This window comes from Callithrix jacchus, chromosome 15 (assembly GCF_049354715.1).
Source record: "Callithrix jacchus isolate 240 chromosome 15, calJac240_pri, whole genome shotgun sequence".
Classification (NCBI taxonomy): Eukaryota; Metazoa; Chordata; class Mammalia; order Primates; family Cebidae; genus Callithrix; species Callithrix jacchus.
The window spans coordinates 54,625,540-54,650,203 of NC_133516.1; the positions used below are offsets into that span (position 1 = coordinate 54,625,540).

Genomic DNA, 24,664 nt, shown 5'->3' on the forward strand with positions numbered 1-24,664 from the left:
CGCGTGCCTGTAATCCCAGCTACTCAGGAGGCTGAGGCAGGAGAATTGCCTGAACCCAGGAGGCGGAGGTTGCGGTGAGCCGAGATCGCGCCATTGCACTCCAGCCTGGGTAACAAGAGTGAAACTCCGTCTCAAAAAAAAAAAAAGAAACAATCCCTGGCCTCAGGAAGCACTTTTTATCTAAATATAAAATCTGTACTTAGCCTGTGTATTATCATTTGCTGGTAGCGTTAGACCAGCAAGCCCAAAACAGACTGACCACAAACTAGCTCTTGGCCAAACAAGAGAGATCCATTCACTATAGTTCCTGCTATAGACAACACTGACTCCATTCTCATTACCTCTGAGATCACCAGTGAATGTGATAAAGCAGAGAGAATATGAGCAGACCACAACTCAGCAGAAAAAAGGTACGTTTTTAGAAGGAAGCCTATTTCATCAGCATTATTTGCTCCTAAGTAAATGTCAATTTTGTTCCCTTTAAGGAATTTTGAGAGCATTTTATATTTTTCAAGGGCAGGAGTCTTTACAGCATTCTACACTTTCCAAAGAGTTTTCACATGCACTATCTTTGTAAATTTTCAAGACAGCCTTATGAAGTAGGTAAGCAAATTATCCCCACTTTCCAAAGAGGAAACAAAATTTACTTGTGATCAAATAAGTAAGTTGGCCTGGAATCCCAAATCTAAACAGAGGAAGGAGCTGGACCAGAACCTAGGTCTTTTCCCTTTCCTTGGTAAATTCATATATGTCTTACAATAATAAACTACATTCTAAACAGGTATAATAGCCTCTACTCAAATCAGGGATAAAGAAAAAGAAATTGTTCGTTTCTGTTTCTTCCACTTAAAACAGTTAAAAATTAAGACTACAAGTCAATAGTTTACAAACGCTTTCATCACATAACAATCCAAGAGACATGTTTTCTTCTTCTTCTTCTTTTTTTTTTTAGATGGAGTCTCGCTCTGTTGGCCAGGCTGGAGTGCCGTGACACAATCTTGGCTCACTGCAACCTCCGCCTCCCAGGCTCAAGCAATTCTCCCGCCTCAGCCTCCCAAGTAGCTGGGATTACAGGCACGTACCCCAAGCCTAGCTAACTTGGCCAACATGGCAAAACTGCATCTCTACTAAAAATACAAAAATCAGCCAGGTGTGATGGTGGGGGCCTGTAATCCCAGCTACTTGGGAGGCTGATGCAAGAGAATCACTTGAACCCGAAAGGCAGAGGTTGTCATAAGCCAAGATCGCATCACTGCTAGCCTGAGCAACAGGGTGAGACTCAAAAGAATAAATAGACAATAGTACCTACTATACACCAAGAATTAAACACTTTGATTAAAACACACAATCTCATTCTCATCAGGAGCATTCTATTTTATTTATATACAGAAGAGACATCAAACCATAAGTCCATGATCTTACTTTTCAGAAGTATAAAACATAAAGCTTTGCAGGAAGTATGAGAGAGGAGTTCTGTTTTGTATTTTGGAAATGTCATGTCTAGAATACTAAATAAAGGGGAGAAAAAAGAAAGCCACAGGACATCTGTAAGAGCAGTACAGTTGGGCAGAGCAGCCAATGAAATGGATGGGAACAAACATCTATGTACTCTAGCTATGCTAAGTGCTTTAAATACATTACCTCCTGGAATATTATTTTTAAAAACCACCAAGTGTAAGCACAACTGAAATTACTCAAATGGAAAAACCCTACAGATCAAGATCTTTCAGAAAGACAACATACCTGTAACCGCTGAAATACTCCTGATCGCAAGTTTCCAAATCCATAGTGGCACTGCGGATTCAAAGCACTTTCTGATACCTCTTCGTAGGGTGTCTGCTCAATTTCCCAATCAAAGTCTTCATCGTCAACTACTTCCTCAGGAATCTCAGAAGCACCTGAATGTGTTAAATATTAATGTTTTTTAAGTATTTAATTTCCTAGGTAGAACTAGGAGAAGACAAAGTATATGAAAAAATGCCCACACAGACGTACCAAAAGACATGTACAAGAATATTCACAGCTCTGTTATTCATGATAGCCAAAAAAAAAAAAAAAAAAAGAGAACCAAAAATGGGGTATATTCACACAATGGAATATTACCTAGCAATGAAAGCAAACAAATCTCAGCTACAATATGAATAACTCTCACAAAAATAATGTTAAGTGAAAGAAGTCAGACAAAAAGAACATACTGTGTGACTTATATATGCAACAACAAAACAGGCACAACAGAGGATAGTGGTTACCTTGGAGAGAGGGCAAAGTAATGGAAGAATACAGGATGGGGTTCCAGGGTGTTGAAAATGCTCCATTTCTTGACAGAGGTACTGTTCACTTTACATCGGTGGTCCCCAAACTTTTTGGCAGTAGGGACTAGATTTGAGGAAGACAACTTTTCCACAGACGAAAGGGGTGAAGAGATGGTTTTGAGGGATGAAACTGTTCCACCTCAGATCATCAGGCTTTAGAGTCTCATAAAAGAGCACACAACCTAGATCCTTCGCAGGCGCAATCGCAATAAGTTCGTGCTCCTATGAGAATCTAATCTGATCAGACAGGAGGCGGAGCTCAGGCAGCAATACTCCTGGCCCTCTGCTCACCTCCTGCTGTGCAGCCAGGTTCCTGCAACTGATCTGCAACCTGAGGGTTGGGGACCCCTATTTTACATAACTCACTGAACTGTGCACTTCTGATCTTACTTCAAGACGCTAATATTTTGCCAATCACAAAATGCTATTTCAATTGGTACAAGAATGTGACTTCCCTGGTTCAACAGGATATTTTATGACTTAATTACCAAAGAAGCTATTTTCATATGGCTTCACATGACCACCTTATAACTGAAGTATTTTCTTCAATTTCCTATTCACTATATCCCATTTCCCCTAGAAACATCAGCATTCCAAATATTTCTATTTATCTTAATAAACATACCTAATTCTTCCACAAGTGGTTTTGCCGTTCTGGATTTTCTTGGTGCCAGAAGAGCAGTTAACATGTTCAGTCCTTCAAAATGCTGGCCAGGGGTTTCTTTGGGCAGGCGAATGGTAAAAATTCCTTAAAGATAAATTTGTTTTATGTTTAGATTAAAATATTCAAAAAGCTGGGCACAATAGTTCACACCAGTAATCCCAATACTCTGGTAGGCTGAGGCAGGAGGATCATTTTAGCCCAGGAGTTGAAGACCAGCCTGGGCAAGATAGCAAGACCCCCTCTCTACAGAAAATAATAAAATATTTTTAATTAAAAAACAAATAAATAAAATAGTCAAAGACTTTACAATATATCTAAGAAATACATGTCTTGGTAAAACGTAAATTCTATTTTATAGAGCTCTAAAACTATGCCCTCACAGATTTGGTGAATATAAGTCAAGACAGAAAAAGGTTCTGAACAGGGTTTTTCAGAAGCTGTCATTTCTATAAAGAATTATAAATCTGTTAAAGCTACAGAATACTTTAGTCTCATGTAGTATAACTTTTACCTACTAATAATATTAAAAACCCAAGTTAAAACTTCTAAAAATCATAGCTTAAGAAGGTGATGGCTTAGAATTAACCAGGACTTACTAATTAAGTAGATTTCTGGAAAAGGAGGAAAAAAATCAGAATACCTAATCCAACAGAGAATGGCAGCAGTTTTAAAAATACACAGAATCTTAGATACAACCATTATAGCTTAACAAGGTTTTCGGCATGTGAGGAGATCTATCCCTAAAGTCTGTCTATGGCAGACTCAAATTCTGTGTACTTCTTTTCTTTCCTTGACTGACTTTATCAATCTTATTTAGGCTTCCCTGAGAACTTACTACAATACTTAGCATGCTTACATTTTAAAACATTTTGCCTCTTTTTAGTACACTGAACTGAATTCCAATGTATCAAATACAATTCAGCCCCAATGCCTCCACATATACATATTCCTTAACTCCTGTGTACTTTCAAAATTTAATAATCTTGTTTCACTATGCAACTTACCTATAACTAAAAGCCGGTTTACTATTTAGAAAGGCAGTTTCACTAGACTTCATTACACATTAATTACACTGCATTATGGTGGGTTAGATCTCTGTCATTTAACCCATGTTCCCATATCCCACCCTTAGCCTAGTTCACTGAGGCCAATAAATATTCATTGAATAAACTACACAAGAGTACACAAGGTGTTCTAGATCCAATGATAAAGGAAGCCAGTGGCTTCTATAAGGAGAAAATAAATGGGTTCATGGCTAGCTGAAATGATTGGCTTATCACTCACGAGAAGAAAATTCAATTAGCCTTTAAATGCCACCCATGCACAGTTTCTCTCTCATCTACCTATTATTAAAATTCAAGTGTGAAAATTACACAAGAAAGATTCCATTCATAAGCTCATAAATCATCTACATTTTTTATGATTAATCATTGCACATGTTCTAATTTTTACTCTTAAATAGCTACTAAATGTAGAGGAAGTACCCTAGGATATAGAACCAGAGTATTTAACTTTACATTAAAGAATACTGTGAAATACTTTAAAAGACTGGGGAAACTGTAATTGTCAAAAAAAAAAAAAAACACCATCAGTAACAGGCACTGGACATTAAGAAACAAGAAAGAGTGATAGGAACAGATTGTACTTGAAAGACATCAAAAGGTCCCCGTGGTATCTTGAAAGATTATGTAAATACTCTAATGCAAAAAATGCCAAGAAAGAAACTAACAAAAATTCCAAAGACAATACCTTTATCTGTATCATAGGACCCTTGCTCGCTTCCATTTCCCACAATTCTTCCAGGAAGGGTTAACCTGCAGATTTAACACAGGTCTCATGAAGTCCTTAAATTATAACATAAGTGGCCAAGAAACTAGTACACATTTAACCATCAAAATACATCAATCATTTTTTTTAAAAACCTCAGTATTTCTTTCGCATTTTAACTAAATAAGTTAGATTCTTTCCCCAACTAAGAAAGCAGAAATTAGAAATGACTCATCTTTCTATATGAATACCCCTAGTCACCAATAAAATAGATACTGAAAAAGAAAAGACACAATAAATAGTTATCACTATTTTATAATACAAGTTGAGTATCCCGAATCTGAAAATCTGAAATGCTCCAAAATCTGAAACTTTTTGAGTACCAATATGACACCACAAAGTGGGAAACTCCACACTTGACCTCATGTGATGAGTCACAGTCAAAAAGCAGTCAAAATTTGGTTGGATACACAAATTATTTAAAATACTGTATAAAACTACCTTCTGGCCATGTGTGTAAGGTGTATTTAAAATAAATTTCATGTTTAAACTTGAGTTTCATCCCCAAGATATCTTACTATGTACAAATATCCCAAAACTCTAGAAAATCTGAAATTTCAGATGGGGAACCCTCAATCTGTACAGATAAGGGATACTCAAAGGGAAACAATAAAAGAAACACAAAACCAATTACTTATATAAAGCAAATTACTACTTTTTTTAAAAAAGGAGAAAGCAAAGTGTCAAATCTCATTACTATTAGGTGGGGATTTACCCCTCTTTAGTACTAAAGTAAATAAAGTGATTTCCCTGCTTCCAGTTTTACCCTAGTTCAATAAGTCTTTCACTGAGGCCCCAAAAGAATTTTTCTAAAACAGAAATCTAATTGTCACTTTTCTATTTTAAAAAGCATCTATGCCTGCCTGATGTTGCCTACATAATTTAAACTCATCAGAAGAGCATATCAGGCCCACTCCATATCATTCCAAACTTGAAATTTGAGCTTCCTTTCCTCCCATGGCCCTCTCCCTTGTTTCCTACTAAATAAGATTAAAAACAAAAACACCTGACAGTCCCAAAAGGCCCAGGTCCTTTAATGCCAAGGTTTCCTCCAGCTTCAATGCATTTTCAGAATGAAAATCCCTCTAAGACAGAATAAGGAGTCAGTTTATGGGTGAGTTTGTTATAATGGTTACAAACACTAACTTGAGTGTCAGAATCTGAATTAAGTCCTAGATCTGCCATTTACCAGCTGTGTAACTTTCTTTGGACAAGTTAATTATCTTCAAGATCATAAATACCTCTTTTGTAAAGGAAGGAAATAACAGTAACTATCCAAGAGTTACTCTGAGCATGAAATGATAACCAAAGAGCTTAGTGGCAGGCACAGCAGGTGAGCAGTGAGAAAATATGAGCCCCCCCTCTTTTTTTTTTTTTTGAGACAGTGGCACAATCTTGGCTCACTGCAACCTCGGCCTACAGGGTTCAGGAGATTCTCCTGCCTCAGCCTCCTGAATAGCTGAGATTACAGGTGCCCGCCACCATGCCCGGCTAATTTTTTGTATTTTTAGTAGAGACAGGGTTTCAACACGTTGGGCAGGCTGGTCTCGAACTCCTGACCTCGGGCAATCCACCCACCTTGGCCTCCCAAAGTGTTGGGATTACAGGCAAGAGCCACCACATCTGACAGCAAAGTGTATTTTCAAAGAATGCCCAACTCACAGCACTCTTCCCAACCATGAAGGTCTATGTCCCCTCCCCTTAAAATTCAGCAGGCTCTGGGACTGTTTTGACGAATACAATAAAGCACAAGTGACACCAGAACTGGAGCTTCAACATATAAATCTGGGAGCAAGAGTGGGGAGTGCCCACAAATATTCCGTCCATGGTAATGGGTAAATTAATAAAACCTCACTGTAACACTGTCCTAAAATCAAACAAGATAATCCACATAAAGCACTAACCTGGAGTAAAAATTCCATAAATATTTGCTACCACCATAATCATCTTCTTCCTATTCTTCACATCTTGGCTTAAATATCTTCTCCCCAGAAAGGCTTTTCCTGACCACTGCATAAAATATGGGCCCCTTTTCATTCTGTATCAGTGCACTGCTTTCTCCTCATAACACTTACCACAATTAGGTACATTGTTAGTTTATTGTTTTCCTCTCCCCAATGTAAAGTACAAGAGGGCAGGACTTTGTCTTGTTCAGCACAATAATCCCAACACTGAAACTCGATAAATAAATTAAAGAAATAAGTGAATTTAAAATCTGGAAAGTGCAGTATATTCAAGTAGGAAAGTTATATGGTCTAATGGAAATCTAAACAAAACTGGCTCGGGAACAGTGAAAAAACCACCTTGACTGGTAGAGAAGGTTTGTATCACAAAAGTACTTGCGCAGGAAAGGGAGGCTGAAGCCACACTTGAGAAAAATTAGGAGGATGGATAAAGAGACGGACAGAAATTAGCAGTGTTTTAGGAAGACAACGTGGCAGCGTGTCGTGTGGAATGAGATAAATAGCAGTGCTTATCCCTAAGGATAGCTGTCAAAGTTAAATGAGATACAGCATCGTAAAGCACTTAATGGAACTGCTTGTCTACCACACGGCCGGTGATCAGTATTAGCTGCTACTAAGGTTATGAATCTGCAAGGAGAATAATTTAAACACACCAAGTGCTGACGGCCGCTCGCGGAGACTTTGGGGAAACAACCACACTTCAGTGGCAAAACCAAATAAAGCAGCAGCAGACAGAAGGGAAGCAGAACTAGGCTAATTTGGTGTAAAGAGGTCCAAAAAGGATAAGAACTTCAGAAAGTAGGGAGAGGTCAGCCAAGAGTTAAATAAACAGAAGGTGGCCTGGGAAAAGTTAAAAGAACCGACGGGTTGGGAAGTCTCGGGGATGTCAGCTTGCGCCGTTCCCGGAGATGGAGAGACCCGGAGAGCGAAAGGAAAGAATAGAACAAGTCAGGACGGGAGGAGAACTAGGGCTACAGGGCAGAAGCGGGAAAGTGACACGGTCCAAACACCACTTTTTAAAGTGATTCCACAATCCATGTGACGTGGGATTTTAAAAAAACTTAAGAGAAAGGCTTCTACAGAATCTAGAACGCACCCCTGAAAGAGGGGGGCACCTCCCTGGCACCAAGAGAAACTGCGGAAACGTCGGGAAACGGCAATTCGCGCCAAGTGCTCCCTCGACCTTGCATTCTCCCTCTAAACCAGTTAGCTAATGAATGAAACCCCAAAAGCACCTGCGGCCAGGCACCCGGAACTCGCCTGAGAAAGTACGGCTTTGCGTAGAACTTGAAGTCGGACCCCTCGAAGTATACGTCGAACTCGGAGATCCGAGCGTAGGGCACGCGGATAGCGATGGTTAGGAAGTCTGGCTCCTGGCTGAGGTCGAACGCCGGGGTCAGCATCCCCACGTATGACGCAAGGGTTGGCGCCGCTCCCTCTCACTGCCGCCGCGGCCCGGCCACGCAAACTCTCCGGGTCCCCACGCTCAGGAACCCACTCTGTGAGCCACAGAGCTTCCGGCTCGAGGCGGAAGTGCTCGTGCGTGAGGCAGGAAGTCCCGCCCCACGCCTATCTCCCTGGAGTCGGGACGCCATTCTGGAAGAGGTGGAACTTTCAAAACCGCCGAGAGGCGAGAGGACGTGGCGAGTGGTGCCTGGGCGCAGAAGTTGAACCGAGGGGATGACTAGCCACCAAGCCTTTTTCGAGGTTCTTAGAGATAATTTTAACAGCACTCACTTGGCAGGTAGACAGACGTGCGTTTGAATCCCTTCTCTGCCACAACTTCCCAGCTGTAAGACTTTGTGAAAGTTACAAAACCTCTCTATATATTATGTAAAACGAGGATAATACGAGAACTTACCCTCATAGAGATGCTGTGAGGGTAGCATGAAATTGTGCATGTAGAACTCTCATAACGTACCTGGCAAGTTGTCAGAGCTTGATGTGCTGAAGTAGTCACCGCAGTAGCCACAGCGGCGCCGTTACAGTGGTTTCCCTTGGTTCTCACCTGCCTTGTCAACAATTCCTCTTACAGTCTCCCTTTCCTCTCTCTCTCTTCCCACTTCCCTTTTTTTTTTTTTTTTTTTTTGCAGCTTTCTCTCTCATTCTTAACCGCTTAGTTGAAGAGTTTTCTATTTAACAGAGCGTCCGTCCCACTAATCTTATTTAATCTGCGCTGCAAACTAAAGAAAAACGGCTCAGAGACGTTAAGCAGTATGTTTTATAACCATGCATTTTACAGTGATTAGAACTCAGAACGTTTGACTCTTAAATCGTGTTAGTGATTTCTCTCACAAAGTAAGGTCCCTCTGTATTCCCCTTCTTTCCTTTTTCTCACTCTTGTCCTTACACTTGTCTGAGGACATCTTTTTTTTTCTACTTGTCTTCCCTGTATTTTCTCCCTTTAGAGTGTGCTCCTTATACTCTCTCGGTGCCTCTCCCACTAGTGAGAGGGATCTTCTCCCACATATTCCTTGGCCTTCCCACACATGTTGTTTCCTGTTATTCCACCGCTAATTAGAATAGTCCAGTTGTGGTATTTATTCCGTGGTTTTAAATATCAGTGGGAAAGGTATGAAAGTCGTCTTCTAGGACAGTGGAGATAACCAGGAAACTTCAAAACCCTTTTCAATCTCCAGTTGTTTCAGGATTCTAAGGAAACATTCTTGAAACTTTATGAGGACTCAGAAAAAAATTAATAGTAACAGGAGCCAACATTAATTGAATACTTACTATGTGCCAGCCCTGCAGCAAATCCTTTATAATGATCTCATTTTCCCTCCTGACTGCTCTATGAAATAGGCATTATATATTCCCTTGGATTGCACAAGATCTCACAGCTAGTAAGTGGTACAATGGGAATGGAAACCCAGGTGAGTGTGATTCCTAGGCCCAGGCTCTAAACTATTACAGAGTTGACTCCCTCTGTTATTACCTCCTATTTCCTTTGTTTCACATTCTAAGGCCAGACCACCTGCTTTAGACCATTCTGAGCCTTGCAGGTAATAGGCACTCAATATTGACAGTGAATCAATGCCAACTTGGATTTAGTAAAGCCCTCAAAAGGTCCCTTGAGATAGGCCTTTGACTAAATTATTCCAAGTTACTTTTTTTTTTTTGACACGGAGTTTCGCTCTTGTTACCCAGGCTGGAGTGCAATGGCGCGATCTCGGCTCACCGCAACCTCCGCCTCCTGGGTTCAGGCAATTCTCCTGCCTCAGCCTCCCGAGTAGCTGGGATTACAGGCACACGCCCCCATGCCCAGCTAATTTTTTTTATATTTTTAGTAGAGACGGGGTTTCACCATGTTGACCAGGATGGTCTCGATCTCTTGACCTCGTGATCCACCCGTCTCGGCCCCCCAAAGTGCTGGGATTACAGGCTTGAGCCACCGCGCCCGGCCCCAAGTTAGCTTAAGAGAAAGAAACTTGGCGGGGCATGGTGGCTCATGCCTGTAATCCCAGCACTTTGGGAGGCTGAGGCGAGCAAATCACCTGAGGTCAGAAGTACAAGACTAGCCTGGCCAAGATGGTGAAACCCCATCTTTACTACAAATACAAAAATTAGCCAGGTGTGGTGGCATGTATCTGTAATCCCAGCTACCTAGGAGGCTGAGGCAGGAGAATCCCTTTAACCCAGGAGGCAGAGGTTGCAGTGAGCAGAGATCATGCCATTGCTCTCCAGCCTGGGTGACGGAAGTGAAACTCCATCTCAAAAAAAAGAAAAGAAAGAATCTTTACATCTACCATGGGACCTCATTCCTATAGGTCACAAGCATTAATATTTTTTAATTATTAATGCCAGAGAACTAAGACAAGCAATTCTATCCATGAGGAAACTGTAATTGAAAGTACTTCGCAAACTAAAGCTGTACATTTCCTGTGTACTTTATTATGTGTTTGGCAACACACACAGGACTGCGACACAGAAAAATAGATGACACAGTTCAGTGCTGCTGTCATTATAAGAAATATATATTGCATCTGCTAAATCACAAAATACTGACAGTGTCAAGTATATAACAAGGTTTTGTTGTTTTGGGTTTTTGTTGGTTTTTGTTTTCTTGCAGGCAATAGTTGTCTTATTTTTGCATTTCTAATTAGTGGTAAATTATATAAGTTATAGGTTCATTCTCACTTAAGAACGTAAAGTTTCTTTTGGCTGCCATGCAACTTTGGTTCTTTCTCCTGCCTCCTCAAAGGCAATCCTTCTAGCTGTCATTTCAGAACCTTTTCTATTTCTACATCCATTTCTGTGGACCCTGTTGCTTTGAGCTGAGACCCACTACATGTCGGCACATTCTCACACTATAAATGTAATTCTGCAACATGCTTTTTTTCCTACTTTGCTTCATTTTTGAGACATAGCTATATTGATTCATAGATCAAGTTGAGTTTGTATTTCCAAATACTAACATTGCTTGAGATTAGATACTATTTTAATATTTTTGATTAGCTCTGGTTTAGAGGGAAAAAAAATAGGAATGTAATTTTTCATCATGTTTGAGCATTCAAATATTGCAGTATTTTTTATTTTTTCATTTTCTGAAAGCTTACTTTTGGATAGCCTTCCACTATTTTAAAAATAGCTTTTTCTTCTGACCTACAGAGGACATAAAATACAACAAGATAAAGGTTTTCAATGACCAACTTATTTAGAGTAAGTATATAACCCATCATCTTTTATTGTATTAAATTGGCACCTCCTCTGGTCTAACAACCCTGCTTGTAATCCATAAGCTTCAAAATTAAATGTTAAATTAAAAGTGGTTTTTATGAACAATTCCAATTTCAGCTTTATTATCAAGTTCTACTGTTAATGTCTTTTAATGGTGAAATACTCCTTGCTTCCAGAAGGTGGCATGCATACAGGTGATTAAAACAATGTTATCTCAAAGAATGGAGTTTTAACCTGTGTTGAAAAATAGCTTCCTGAATAAGTTGTTTATAGCTCTAGTTCTTTCTCGGAGCCATTTTGGGGAGGTGGTGGAATCTTACACATTACTTGCAAACTATATCTTAACTGCTGTTATTATTTTGGCATACATCTTTTCACACTCCTGTTTATAAAAGTATGGGAAGAATTTTAGACAAAATAATATCATAATCTGTATTTTGCTTTCTTGACTTAATATAGCATTATGGGCCAAGCACGGTGGCTCACACCTGTAATCCCAACACTTTGGGAGGTCGAGGTAGGTGGATCACTTGAGATCTGGAGTTCGAGACCACTGTGGCCAACATGGGAAAACCCCATTTCTACTACAAATACAAAAACATTAGCCAGGCATGGTGGCATGACCTGTAATCCCAGCTACTCAGGAAGCTGAGGCAGGAAAATCCTTTGAACCCAGGAGATGGAGGTTGCAGTGAGCCAAGATCACACCATTGCACTCCAGGCTGGGTGACAGAGCAAGACTCCATCTCAAAAAAAAAAAATAGTGTAATGCCACACATATATATGTGTGTGTGTGTGTGTGTGTGTGTGGCATTACACTATTTCCATTTGAATGCATTTTTGTCAAGAATAAGTTTATCCATAATTGTACTCTTTGTACTCTATTTTTTTTTTTTTTTTTCTCAGAGACAAGGTCTTATGCTGTTTCCCAGGCTAGAGTGCAGTGGAAGGATCATAGCTCACTACCAGCCTCAACCTCCTGGGCTCAAGTGATCGTCCTACATCAGCCTCCCAAATAGCTAGGACTACAGGTATGTTCCACCACACCCAGCTAACTTTTTATTTTTTTGGTGGAGATGGAGTCTTGCTATGTTGCCAAGGATAGTCTCAAACTTCTGACCTCAAGCAATCTTCCCACTTCAGCCCCCCAAAGCACTAGAATTATAGGAGTGAGCCACCACTCCTGGCCTAGTGTTGTAACTCTTCAAAACAGAATTGAATATGGTGATGATTCATTTTGAGAAAGGAAAAACATAAAACTAATACTAGAATCATAAACATAGATCATGAAACTAGAATAAAAATACAAAAGTTAGAATACAAACTAAATAACACATTTTGAAGTTTGAAAAAAATCCTTTGGTATGACTGTTATAATACAATGGGACTAGATATCATGAGTTTTTAATTTATTTTATTTTAGATTCAGGGGGTTCATGTGCAGGTCTGTTACATTGATATATTGCATAATGGCGGGGTTGTGCTTCTAGTTAGCCATCACCCAAATAGTGAACACAGTATCCTGTAGGTAATTTTTCAGCCCTTACTCCTCACCCTCTCCCCGCTTTTGGAGTCCCCATTGTCTACTATTTTCATCTTCATGTTCATGTGTATCCATTGTTTAGGCTCCTACTTATAAATGAGAACTTGCAGTATTTGATTTTTCTATTTCTGAGTTATTTCACTTAAGATAATGGCCTTCAGCTCCATCCACATTGCTGCAAAGGACTTGATTTCATTCTTTTTTATGGCCTCATAGTATATGGTGTATATATACCACATTTATTTATTTATTTTTATTTTATTTTATTTTGAGACCGAGTTTTGCTCTGTCGCCCAGGCTGGAGTGCAGTGGCACAATCTCAGCTCACTGCAACATTTGTCTCTTGGGTTCAAGCAATTCTCCTGCCTCAGGCTCCTGAGTGGCTGTGATTACGAGCATGTGCCATTACACCCAGCTAATTTTTTGTATTTTTAGTAGAGACACATTTCATCATGTTGGCCAAGCTTGTCCTGAACTCCTGACCTCAAGTGATCCATTCCACATCTCGGCCTCCCGAAATGCTAGGATTACAGGCATGAGCCACTGAACCTAGTCACCACATTTTCTTTATCCAGTCAACCACTGATGGACACTTAGGTTGATTCCATGACTGCTGTCATGAATAGTGCTACAATATACACATGAATACAAGTGCTTTTTTTTATTTGTTTTGAGACAGAGTCTTGCTGTTGCCCAGGCCCCAAGCTGGAGTGCAGTGGTGCAATCTTGGGTCACTGCAACCAACCCCCCTCCTGGGTTCAAGCGATTCCTCCGCCTCAGTCTCTGGAGTAGCTGGGACTACAGATGCACACCACCATATCTGGTTCTGTATTTTAGTAGAGACAGGGTTTCACCATGTTGCCCAGGTTGGTCTCGAACTCCTGAGCTCGGGCAAACCACCCACCTCAGCCTCCCAAAATGCTAGGATTAGAGTCATGAACCACTGTACCCAGCCAAATATTTAATATTTATATATATGTATGTGTGTGTGTGTGTGTGTGTGTGTGTGTGTATAATGAGTTCTTTTCCTTTGGGTAGATACCCAGGAATGGGATTGCAAGTTCAAATTATATTTCTATTTTTAGTTCCTTGAGAAATCTCCATACTGTTTTTTGTAGAGGTTGTACTGATTTACATCCCCACCAACAGTGCATAAGCATTCCCTTCTCTCCACATCCGTGCCAACATCTGTTGTTGTTTGATGTTTTAACGACAATTCTGACTGGTGTTAGATAATGTCTCATTGTTATTTTAATTTACCTTCCTCTGATTAGTGATGCTGAGCATTTTTTCATGTGTGTTGGCTACCTATATGTCTTCTTTGGAGAAATGTCCTTTCATGTCCTTTGCCCACTTTTTACTGGGTTTTTTTTTTTTTCTTGTTGAGTTTGAGTTCCTTGTAGATTCTGGAAATTAGTCCTTTGTTGGAGGCATAATTTGCAAATATTTCTTGCCATTGATACTGAGTTTTGCAATTCCAAGCTATAAACTTCTTCTAGGAGGATAAAGAAAATTCATGGGTAACTGACAGATAAATACAGGACTGTAAAGAGGTTTGAGGGATGGTCCCAGCAGATCATGAGTCTGACACTGGTGATCTCCAATGGTATTCAAACCCCTCTGGATTTAAGTGCAGCTATTTTTGTTTTTTGTTCCAATCCTTTAGCCCATTTGCATTACAGTTGTTAGAATTAAATTGCTAAGGAGCACATTGTTAGCAGTAATGTAGCATATAATGAGTATTTCAGGGAGGATTCAGCCCAATTCCAATTTTACACAAGTTCAATAAAGCTCTGAAGAAAATCTAGAATGGCTACAGCTGCCATAAGAATGTTTTTTGACAAGATTTCTGAGCAATGTACCTAAGGGTTTTGTGATAATATATTTCAAGATGCTAGTCTCATCCCGTTAAATGAAATGCAGGATCACAAAAGAATGTTAACTGAACAGCATTTTAAGCCTCCTTCATTGTTTAACATCATATTTTTAAATGACGTCTGCAAAAGGTACTATTCTGATGCCCAGCCCAGATTCCCTTTAGGGAACCAGGAAGCTCATCTGTCACTAGCAGTGAATGTAATGGCTTAACACTGATCCCTCCAAAGAATTCCCCTAGTACCGAGACAAGCTCAGCCATAGAGACCCCCACCCAGGCAGTGCTTAAGGCATTAAGAAGCAGACTCCTAGATAGAATAGCAAAGTGGGACTATCTGAGGGCCAACAGCCTTCAGAGCTAAGAGCCTCAGGAGGCTGACAGCCTTCCGAGCAGACGCTGACCCACGTAGTTATGCTCTCTGAACAGGTGATTATTATTAACAAACAGATGTTCTGTGTTTTCTCATAGAACCAAGATAAATTAGGTAGGCAGCTGGTGCCTGCTTACCACTACTCAAGAACAAACCAGAAAGTATTCTCCACGAGGGAGCCACGGGGGCAGGGTCACATATCCAGTGCTTAAAGAATTGTTTTAACTGGTGTATGATATACATACACCATTTTGCTACTTTAGAATGCCCCAAGTAATTTTCCATTTGGGCGGGGCAGGGGGGGCTCAGTTTTCCTTGCCATCGTTCTTCTTAGCAAACAATGTAATTTTATCATACACTCGGCATTTCTCAGCACCCTAGCCCAGGGTTTCTTCACCCCAGCATTTTGGGCAGGATCATTATTTGTTGCAGAAGGCTGTCCTGTGCATTGTAGCATGTTTAGCAGCATCCTTGTCCTCTAATCTCTCAATACAAGTACCGTCTTCCTGGTGTGACAACCACAGAATGTCTTCAGACTTTGTGAGGGGACAAAATTTCCCAGGGCTGAGAACAGCTGCTCTAGATTGATAGGCAAAACCTCCGGGAGATAATTAACACCACCACCACCACTATCCCCCTGCAGAGGCATGCAATCATGAGGAGTGATACAGGGTTCAGAAGACCACCTCAAAAGGGAAGGTGACTCTGCGGCATGACTTATGCTCCAGAGTTTTGTTTTGTTTTTTTAATGGGGTCAGCCCAAGGCTAGATTTTCCCTGAGCCCGCATTTTTCTTTGGCGGTCTTCCCTTTTTCCCATTCCCTTTCACTTCCTCCTTAATAAGTTTCTCCAGAGAACCCTTCCTCATAAATCACATGCATCCAAATCTCTCAGGATCTGGCCGGTATGGTTGCTCACGCCTATAATTTCAGCACTGTCAGAGGCAGAGATGGTCAGATCACCAGAGGTCAGGAGTTCAAGACCAGCCTGGCCAACATGGAGAAACCCCATCTGTACTAAAAATACAAAAATAGGCCAGGTGTGGTGGCTCATACCTGTAATCCCAGCACTTAGAGAGGCCGAGGCAGGCAGATCACCTGAGGTCAGGAGTTTGGGATCAGCCTGGCCAACATCGTGAAACTCTGTATCTACTAAAAATATAAAAATTAGCCGAGCATGGTGGTGGGCACCTATAATCCCAGGTACTCAGGAGGCTAAGGCAGGAGAATCGCTTGAACCTGGGAGGCAGGGGTTGCAGTGAGCCAAGATTGCACCATTGTACTCAAGCCTTGGCAACAAGAGCTAAACTCCATCTCAAAAAATAAATAAGCTGGGCATGGTGGCTCATGCCTGTAATCCCAGCACTTTGGGAGGCCGAGGTGGGCAGATCATGAGGTCAGGAGTTTGAGACCAACCTGACCAACATGGTGAAACCCCCGTCTCTACTAAAAAAAATACAAAAATTAGCCAGGCATGGTGGCACAGGCCTATAGTCCTGGCTACTCAGGAGGCTGAGGCAGGAGAATCACTTGAACCTGGGAGACAGATGCTGCAACTGCACTCCAGCCTGAGTGACAGAGCAAGACTGTCCAAAAAAAAAAAAAAAATCTCTCAGGATCTGCTTCTAGGGAATCTGACCTATGACCACATTTGAGAAACACCTTAAACATTCTTTACACCCTGCAAAATTGCTGCAGAAAAGTTTCTACAGTACCCATCGAGAACAACTGATTCAAGTCTTTATCTTACTTTTTAAAAAGTTCTTATAGTCTAGTTATCCTTACCTTAACTAATATTTTCCTTGATTCAGAGAGAACATATTTTTTTTTATTTATTTCTTTATTTTCAGGTAGAGTCTCGCTCTATTGCCCAGGATGGAATGCAGTGGCGCAATCTTGGCTCACTGCAACCACCACCTCCCGGATTCAAGCGATTCTCCTGCCTTAGCCTCCCAAGTAGCTGGGATTACAGGTGCACACCACCACGCCCAGCTAATTTTTATATTTTTAGTACAGACAGGAGTGAACATATTTTTAGTCCCTCATGCAGAAATGATTTAAATGCACCTTTTTTGACTTGAAAGATTGTGGTGGGATTGTAAACTGGTATAACTACCTTGAAAAATTGTTCAACAGTATCTACTAAGGCTAAACATTTCTGTATCTTGAAATTCCTCTTTGATACATAACAAAATTGAGGTAACGTTCCATCAAGAGACATGTACGTGACGCTTCATAGATGTATTATTCATAATAGTCAAAACTGGATATAATTCAAATACTCATTAAGAGGAGAATGGGCACATTGTGGTATATTCACTCAATATAACTACACAGCAGTAACAATAAATTATTGCGCTGCATAGCAGCTCACATGAATCATGTTAGGCACATTAAGTCAGGATGGTAAGACCCAAGAGAGTATACATTAGGTATTTCCACTGGCAAAACCAGTATATGGTCATAGATGTGATTGCTTTTGTGGGAATGGTTATCGAGGGGACATGAGACAGCCTGCTGGGGTACTGAAAGTTGGGTTTCCACCTTAATTTGAATGGGAGTTATATAAGTGTATTCATACATAAAAATTCATAGAGCCATGAATTTAATATTTGTGCACTTTACTCTGTGTAACATCTCAATAAAAAAGAGACTCTGTGGATGCCTGGGCAACAGAAGACCCTGGATGCTGGGAAGGGAGGCTAATGCTGCTGGCTCACAGCGGTGTTCCTCACAGGACACTGCCTTTACCTACGGAGAACTACCTTACCCAGTTACCCTCCCCCAGAGGGCTGATGTGAATACAAAGGCCTGACTCCTTGCCTCAGTATGAGACAATTTTGAAAAGGCTATTAAATACTGAAGAAGAAAAAGTCATCCCAGCTCCAGAGCTCCTGGTAGAAATGGTGGAGGCCTTGTTTGCAGTTGTAATGTCCAGTCCCACCTCCCTTTTCATAGAGGTGTATCTCCAAAAGCATCCCCCAAAACCATCTGCACTCAACTCTTTCTTAGAGTCTTACACTGGAATGTTGGCCTTCCCTTCAATGCTGAAATTCCCCAAATTAATTCTGCAGACTCCTTCTTGATTTTCCTGCAGTGTCCTTTCCCAGCATTTCTTCACTCAGGGGTCCTAAAGTCATGAGTTTTCCTGTACAGTTGTGTACCCCATAGTGACTTTCCAGTCGATAACAGACCACATATAACATAGTGGTCCCATAAGATTATAATACTGTATTTTGACTGTACCTTTTCTATGTTTAGATATATTCAGATACACAAATACCTAACATTGTGTTACAATTTCCTACATTATCTAGTACAGTAACATGCTGTGCAGATTTGTTACCTAGGAGCAATAGCCTATACCACACAGCCCACGTGTGTAGGAGGCTAGGCCATCTGAGTTTGTAAGTACACTCTGATGTTCACACAATCACTTAAAGACAGAATCACTTAATGACACATTTTTCAGAATGTGTCCCTGTCATTACATGATGCATGACTTTACTTTAAAAATTTATCCAAGAGTGGTGGCTCATGCCTGTAATCCTAGCACTTTGGGAACTAAGGCAGGAGTATCACTTGAGGCCAGGAGTACAAGACCATCCTGGCTAACATATTGAGACTCTGTCTCTATGAAAAAATATTTTTAAAATATTAGATGGGCCTGGGCACAGTGGCTTACACCTATAATCCCAGCACTTTGGGAGGCTGAATTGTGTGGATCATTTACAGTCAGGAGTTCTAGACCAGCCTGGCCAACATAATTAAACCCTATCTCTAAAAAGTACCAAAAAAAAAAAAAAAATAGCTGGGCATGCTGGCACATGCCTATAATCCCAACAACTGGAAAGGCTGAGGCAGGAGAATCACTTTAACCCGTGAGACAGAGGTTGCAGTGAGCCAAGATCGTGCCACTGCAGTCCAGCCTTTTCAAAAAAAGAAAAAAAAATGAGCTGGGTGTGATGGCATGCACCTGTAGTCCCAGCTTCTTGGGAGAACAAGGCAGGAGGATTGCTTGAGCCCAGGAGGTTGAGGCTGCAGTGAGCTATGATTGCACTACTGCACTCTAGCCTAGGCAGCACAAGACCCTGTCTGTAGGGGGAAAAAAAAAATTCATTGCCAGGGAGTTCTATCTTCCTGAATGTCTTTTGATTATTGCAGCCTTCCAGAAGAAAGCCAATCTTGTTGAGAGAAAAAAAACAAAACGAGCTCTAAGTAGGAGGAAAATTGGCCCTCCTGCAATTTGAAACTATTTCTGTAGATTATGTGTATTGTAAACTCATTAAAGGCACTTCTCTGTAAAGTTAAAATAGTATAACTGGCTTGTTTTATATTGTTTTCCCAGAAGAGTTCACATTAGTTGCTTTTTTCCAAAATAAGGACCAATCCTTTCAACAAGATGGCCTAGTGTTTAAAATGCAGTTAGCAATTTTGTTATTGTCAATTGGACGTAATCAAAACATGCCTTCAGATCCTTCTTCTAATCTTCTCCTTTTAATTTGTGCTCCATTCTCCACTCTGGTTTTTGCATATCCTCTGCAAGTGTTCATTCCTCCTTCCATTCACTTACACTTCTTTTCTCTACATTGACATTTTCTTTGTTTCACATCAATTATTTTCTTTTACCTTATAGGTTTTGTTTATTTACACTTGGTTTTTCATAGTCATTTCAGTATTTAACAGCCTTTTGGTTGTTTTATTTGTTTTTGGTTCTTTTTTTATTTTTTTCCCTGGGTTGTGATTTTAAAATTGTAACGTATAGCCAATTAAGCATATACTCTCCTTAGATAAAACGTGAAGAAACCATTTCTACCGGGAGCTCTGGAGCTGGGATAGCTTTTTTCTTCTTTAGTCATTAACAGCCTTTTCAGAGTTGTCTCATATTGAGGCATGGAGGAAGGCCTTTATATCCACATATACTCTCTTTTCTAAATAAATCTTTAGATAAGACATAAAGAAACAAGAAAATTTAAACGTCTTCTTGGCTTCAGAAGTCTCCAGCCACTGGGGCAGCACCAAAGCAGACACTGCAGAGCCAGTTGCCTCCATCATCACAGTTTATGGGATAATTTGTTTTTTTTGTTTTTTTTTTTTCATTTCAGAAAAGCAATGCTTAGGTTCTTCCTTTTTACTCTGGGCAATGCTGCCCCAAATCATGATAAATTGATGATATAAATTAAATCAACAACAATAACAGCTGGTATTTATTGGATCCTTGTTGTATAGTAGCCTGTTTTCCTAAGTGATTTGCTGACAATATCACTATTTCATCCTCCCATCATTTCCATGGGAAAAAGTGTTATTATATCACCACCACTACCACCACCGTTGTGTAAATGAGGAAACTTGGAATATGGAGAGGTTGAGTGATTGTCTCAAGTCACATGGTTAGTAAATGGCACAGCCTAGATTGGGACCCCTAAGCTTATCTCGTCCCCTGACTATATTGTTTATTATTGTTTTTCTTTTTCTTCTTCTTTTTTTATTTTTATTTATTTAAGACAAAGTTTCATTCTGTTGCCCAGGCTGGAGTGCAGTGACACAATCTTGGCTCACTGTAACCTCCACCTCCTCTCCCAGGTTCAAGTGATTCTCATGCCTTAGCCTCCCAAGTAGCTGGGACTACAGGTACACACCACCACACCTGGCTAATTTTTGTATTTTTAGTAGAGATGGAGTTTCACCTGTTGGCTAGGCTGGTCTTGAACTCCTGACCTCATGTGGTTTGCCCACCTCGGCCTCCCAAGGTGCTGGGACTACAGGCATGAGCCACTGCACCCAGCCATCCTGCCTATAGTCTATAAACATGTGTTTCTGTTCTTTATGGTCTGGGAAGAGAGAAGGAGGAGAGAGTGAAGACAATAAAAGAGGAAAGAAATCTTTCCTAATCTCAAATAACTTAGACTTTAGTTATGAAAATAAAACAGAAGCATTCACAGTTGTGACAGCCAGTTTCTAAAGATGCCCTCTCCCATGATGAGCACTACACCAGAGTGAATCTGAGCTGGCCCTGTGAACTAAATAGAATGCAGCAGAAAAGAACACTGTGACTTTTGAAGACTGGGTCATAGAAGGCCTTGCTGCTCGCATACTGGACTTTTGGAAACTGTGCTCTGACAGAAACCAGCCATGATATCAGAAATCCAACTACCCTAAAATTACAATGCTGTGGGGAAACCCAACCTAGCCACGTGAAGAGGCTATGTCACCATCCCAGCTGTCCCAGCCACATCAGCCCAGGTGCCATTTATGTGAGCAAAGAGACCATTCTGGACATTCAAACCCTAGCAGATGCCAAGTGGAGAAAATCTAGCTGACAGCTGGAAACAAGGCTCCAGGTTTAAGGCCCCATCCCAGCCACCTCCAGTCATTGGACCCACCCCAGCAGAGGTCCCAGTTATGTCAGATGAGAAAAAAGCCATCCCCACTGTGCCTGACCTAATTCCTAATTCATAAACTTGTGAGCATAATAAAATGGCTGTTGTTTTAAGTCATTGGGTTTGGAGGAGGTTTACAATGTAGCAATTGATAAATGGCAAAGTGGCAAGAAACAACAGAGTGAACAAATTAATGAGAGATACAGAGATAGAGAAATGCTTGTGGGTTGAAACAATTAGAAAAATTGCATTTCTAGTAAGAAAATCTGGGGCCTGAGTAAAGGCTCTGGGGAGGAAAAAAATGCAGATAAATGGGGTGGAACCAGGTCACTTTATCCGATATGAAGGATACAGCAACTGAAGCAACAAGCAATAGAATTGGAAAGGAGTCTAGGGCAAATTGTTGAGGGTGGTGAATGCCAAGGAAAATAACTCTGCAGCTGAACAGAACTATAAAAACCGTAAAAATCATTTAGTCCAACCCACTTTTTTTATAAACAGATTAAACTGAGAGCTAGAGAAAGTGACTCTGGAAGGTTACTCAACTGGTTACTGGGAGGTTTTTTTTTTTTGAGATGGTGTCTTGCCCTGTCGCCCCCAGACTGGAGTGCAGTGGTACAATCTCAGCTCACTGCACCCTTCACCTCCCAAGTTCAAGCGATCTCATGCCTCAGCCTCCCCCAGGAGCTGGGATTACAGGCGCATGCCACTACACCTGGCTAATACTTGTAGTTTTTAGTACAGATGGATTTTACCATATTGGCCAGGCTGGTCTTGAACTCCTGACGTCAAGTGATCCACCCGCTTCGGCCTCCCAAAGTGCTGGGATTACAGGCATGAGCCACTGCGCCTGGCCAGAGATGTTAATACTTGAGACCAAGCAGTGGTTTCTTTCCTCCAGGAACCCACAGTTGGTTAGGGAAAGAGCATTACTGTTCTGTGTCTAAATCTAGATAGGTTTTCTCCCCTGCCATTAAATGTACTGTGGTGTAGCCACTCTAAACATCTGTACAGGCACTATCATGTTGAAAGCAAGATTCTCTAATTTTGTAGTTGTAAAGTCTCTATCAGTTTTTCCTCCTCCTCTCCCTTCATATTAAAAACAAAACAGAACTAAATCTCTAAACCTTTAGATCTCTGAACTTTCACCAAATTCTCCATTAAGTTTTTTAAAACAACTTTACTGAAGTATAATTTATATTTCATAATGTTCACTCTGTTTTAGGTATATTTACTGTTCAGCGATTTCTAGTATCGAGTTGTGTAATCATCAACATATTCCAATTTCAGAACATTTCCTTCACTCCAATAAAATCTCTCTGCTCCTAACAGTTAACCCTTGGTCCAGCCTCCAGCTGAAGGCTGCTAATCTACTTTCTGCCTCTGTAGATTTGTCTTTTCTGGATATTTCATGTAAATGTAATCATATAATTTGTGGTATTTTGCCTCTGGCTTATTTCACATAGCAACGTTTTTAGAGTCCATCCATGCTATAACATGTGTCCATAGTTCATTTCCTTCTATTGAGGACTCATATTCCATTTTGTGGTTGGGTCTACTGTATTTTGTGTATCCATTTGCCACTTGAGGGATGTTTGGCTTATTCCTAGTTTTTGCGTCTTATTCATAGGACTGCATCCATTAAGTTTTTAAAAGTGGTAAGCATTGCTTAGTAAGAGAAGTCATGTATAGAAATTTTGGCTAAGCCTGGTGGCTCACAGTTGTAATCCCAGCACTTTGAAAGGCCGAGACAGGAGAATCACTTTAGGCCAGGAGTTCAAGACCAGCCAGGGAATCATAGAGAGACCCCTATCTCTTAAAACAAGAATGAATTCTGGGTTTTCTGAGGGAATTTCTTATTAAAATTTAAAAAAAACCATAGGAGAACACAAAAAAGTAATTAAATTTAGCTTTTCAAAATAACTACATGTTAACTAACATTTACATTTCTTATCTATGCTGTTTGTATAAGACTAAATTGCACATACTTTTTGATAATTTTTTTTGAGACGGAGTCTCATTCTGTCACCCAGGCTGGAGTGTAGTGGTGTGATCTTGGCTCACTGAAACCTCCGCCTCCCGGGTTCAAGGGATTCTCCTGCCTCAGCCTTCCAAATAGCTGGAACTACAGGTGTGTGCCACCACGACTATTTTTTGTATTTTTAATGGAGATGGGGTTTCACTGTGTTAGCCAGGATGGTCTGAGTCTCTTGACCTCATGATCCTCCCGCACTGATCTCCCAAAGTGCTGGTAACTTATTTTTAAATTAATGTCATAAATGTCTATGTCAGTAACATTTTATTGAAGTTATGTGCCATAATCCATTATCTAATTCCAATTATTAGATAATTCGGTTATATCCAATTTGTCATTATAAACAATGACTGTTGCTATACTCACAAAATCTGTCTCCAAACTAAAATTATAGAACTATTTAGTTCTATTTTCTTTCAGTTATCTTGTAGTTTATTGTTTACATGCAACTCTTTATTTCATCCTGAGTGCATTTTGGCATTAGTTTACCCCAAAGCTATCCTTCCACACCAACTTAAGCAACATTCTTTATTGTGCCGCACATATTAATATTGGCTAGAATGTTTTCTGGGAGTTTTTTCGTAGGGTTGTTGTTGCTGCTGCTGCTGCTTGTGGAGACAGAGCCTCACAGTCACCCAGGCTGGAGTGCAGTGGCTCCATGCAGTCATGGCTCACTGCATTCTTGTACTCCTAGGATCAAGATCCTCCTGCCTATGCTTCCCAAGCAGCTGAAACTACAGACACACACCACCATGCCCAGCTAATTTTCACTTTTTGTAGGGGTGGGTCTCGCTGTGTTGCCCGGGCTGATCTTGAACGCCTAGACCCAAGGGATCTCCCACCTTGGCCTCCCAAAGTGCTGGGACTACAGGTGTGAGCCACTGCACCTGGCCTGTTTTATTGGGTTTTATGCCATTTCATGAAGCTACCTTTGCCAATAGCATCTTGTTTTAATTATTGTAGCAGACAAGTGCATTACTAGCACATAGCAATATCAGCTTTCCTTCACTATTATCCC

The 24,664-nt window shown here is 40.6% G+C and overlaps 1 protein-coding gene across 1 annotated transcript in view; it reads right to left on the reverse strand.

Annotated features, from left to right (window-relative positions):
- SHQ1 (SHQ1, H/ACA ribonucleoprotein assembly factor) overlaps nt 1–8,296 on the reverse strand; it is a 100,300-nt gene extending 92,004 nt beyond the window's left edge. The window contains exons 1-4 of the mRNA XM_002758578.5: nt 8,028–8,296; nt 4,726–4,790; nt 2,938–3,060; nt 1,744–1,898 (exon numbers count right to left, since the gene is read on the reverse strand). Of these exons, the coding sequence (XP_002758624.3) occupies nt 1,744–1,898; nt 2,938–3,060; nt 4,726–4,790; nt 8,028–8,170 (486 nt within the window). The 5' untranslated portion in view covers nt 8,171–8,296. The remainder of the gene's footprint in view (nt 1–1,743; nt 1,899–2,937; nt 3,061–4,725; nt 4,791–8,027) is intronic.
- Nucleotides 8,297–24,664: the final 16,368 nt, after the last annotated feature.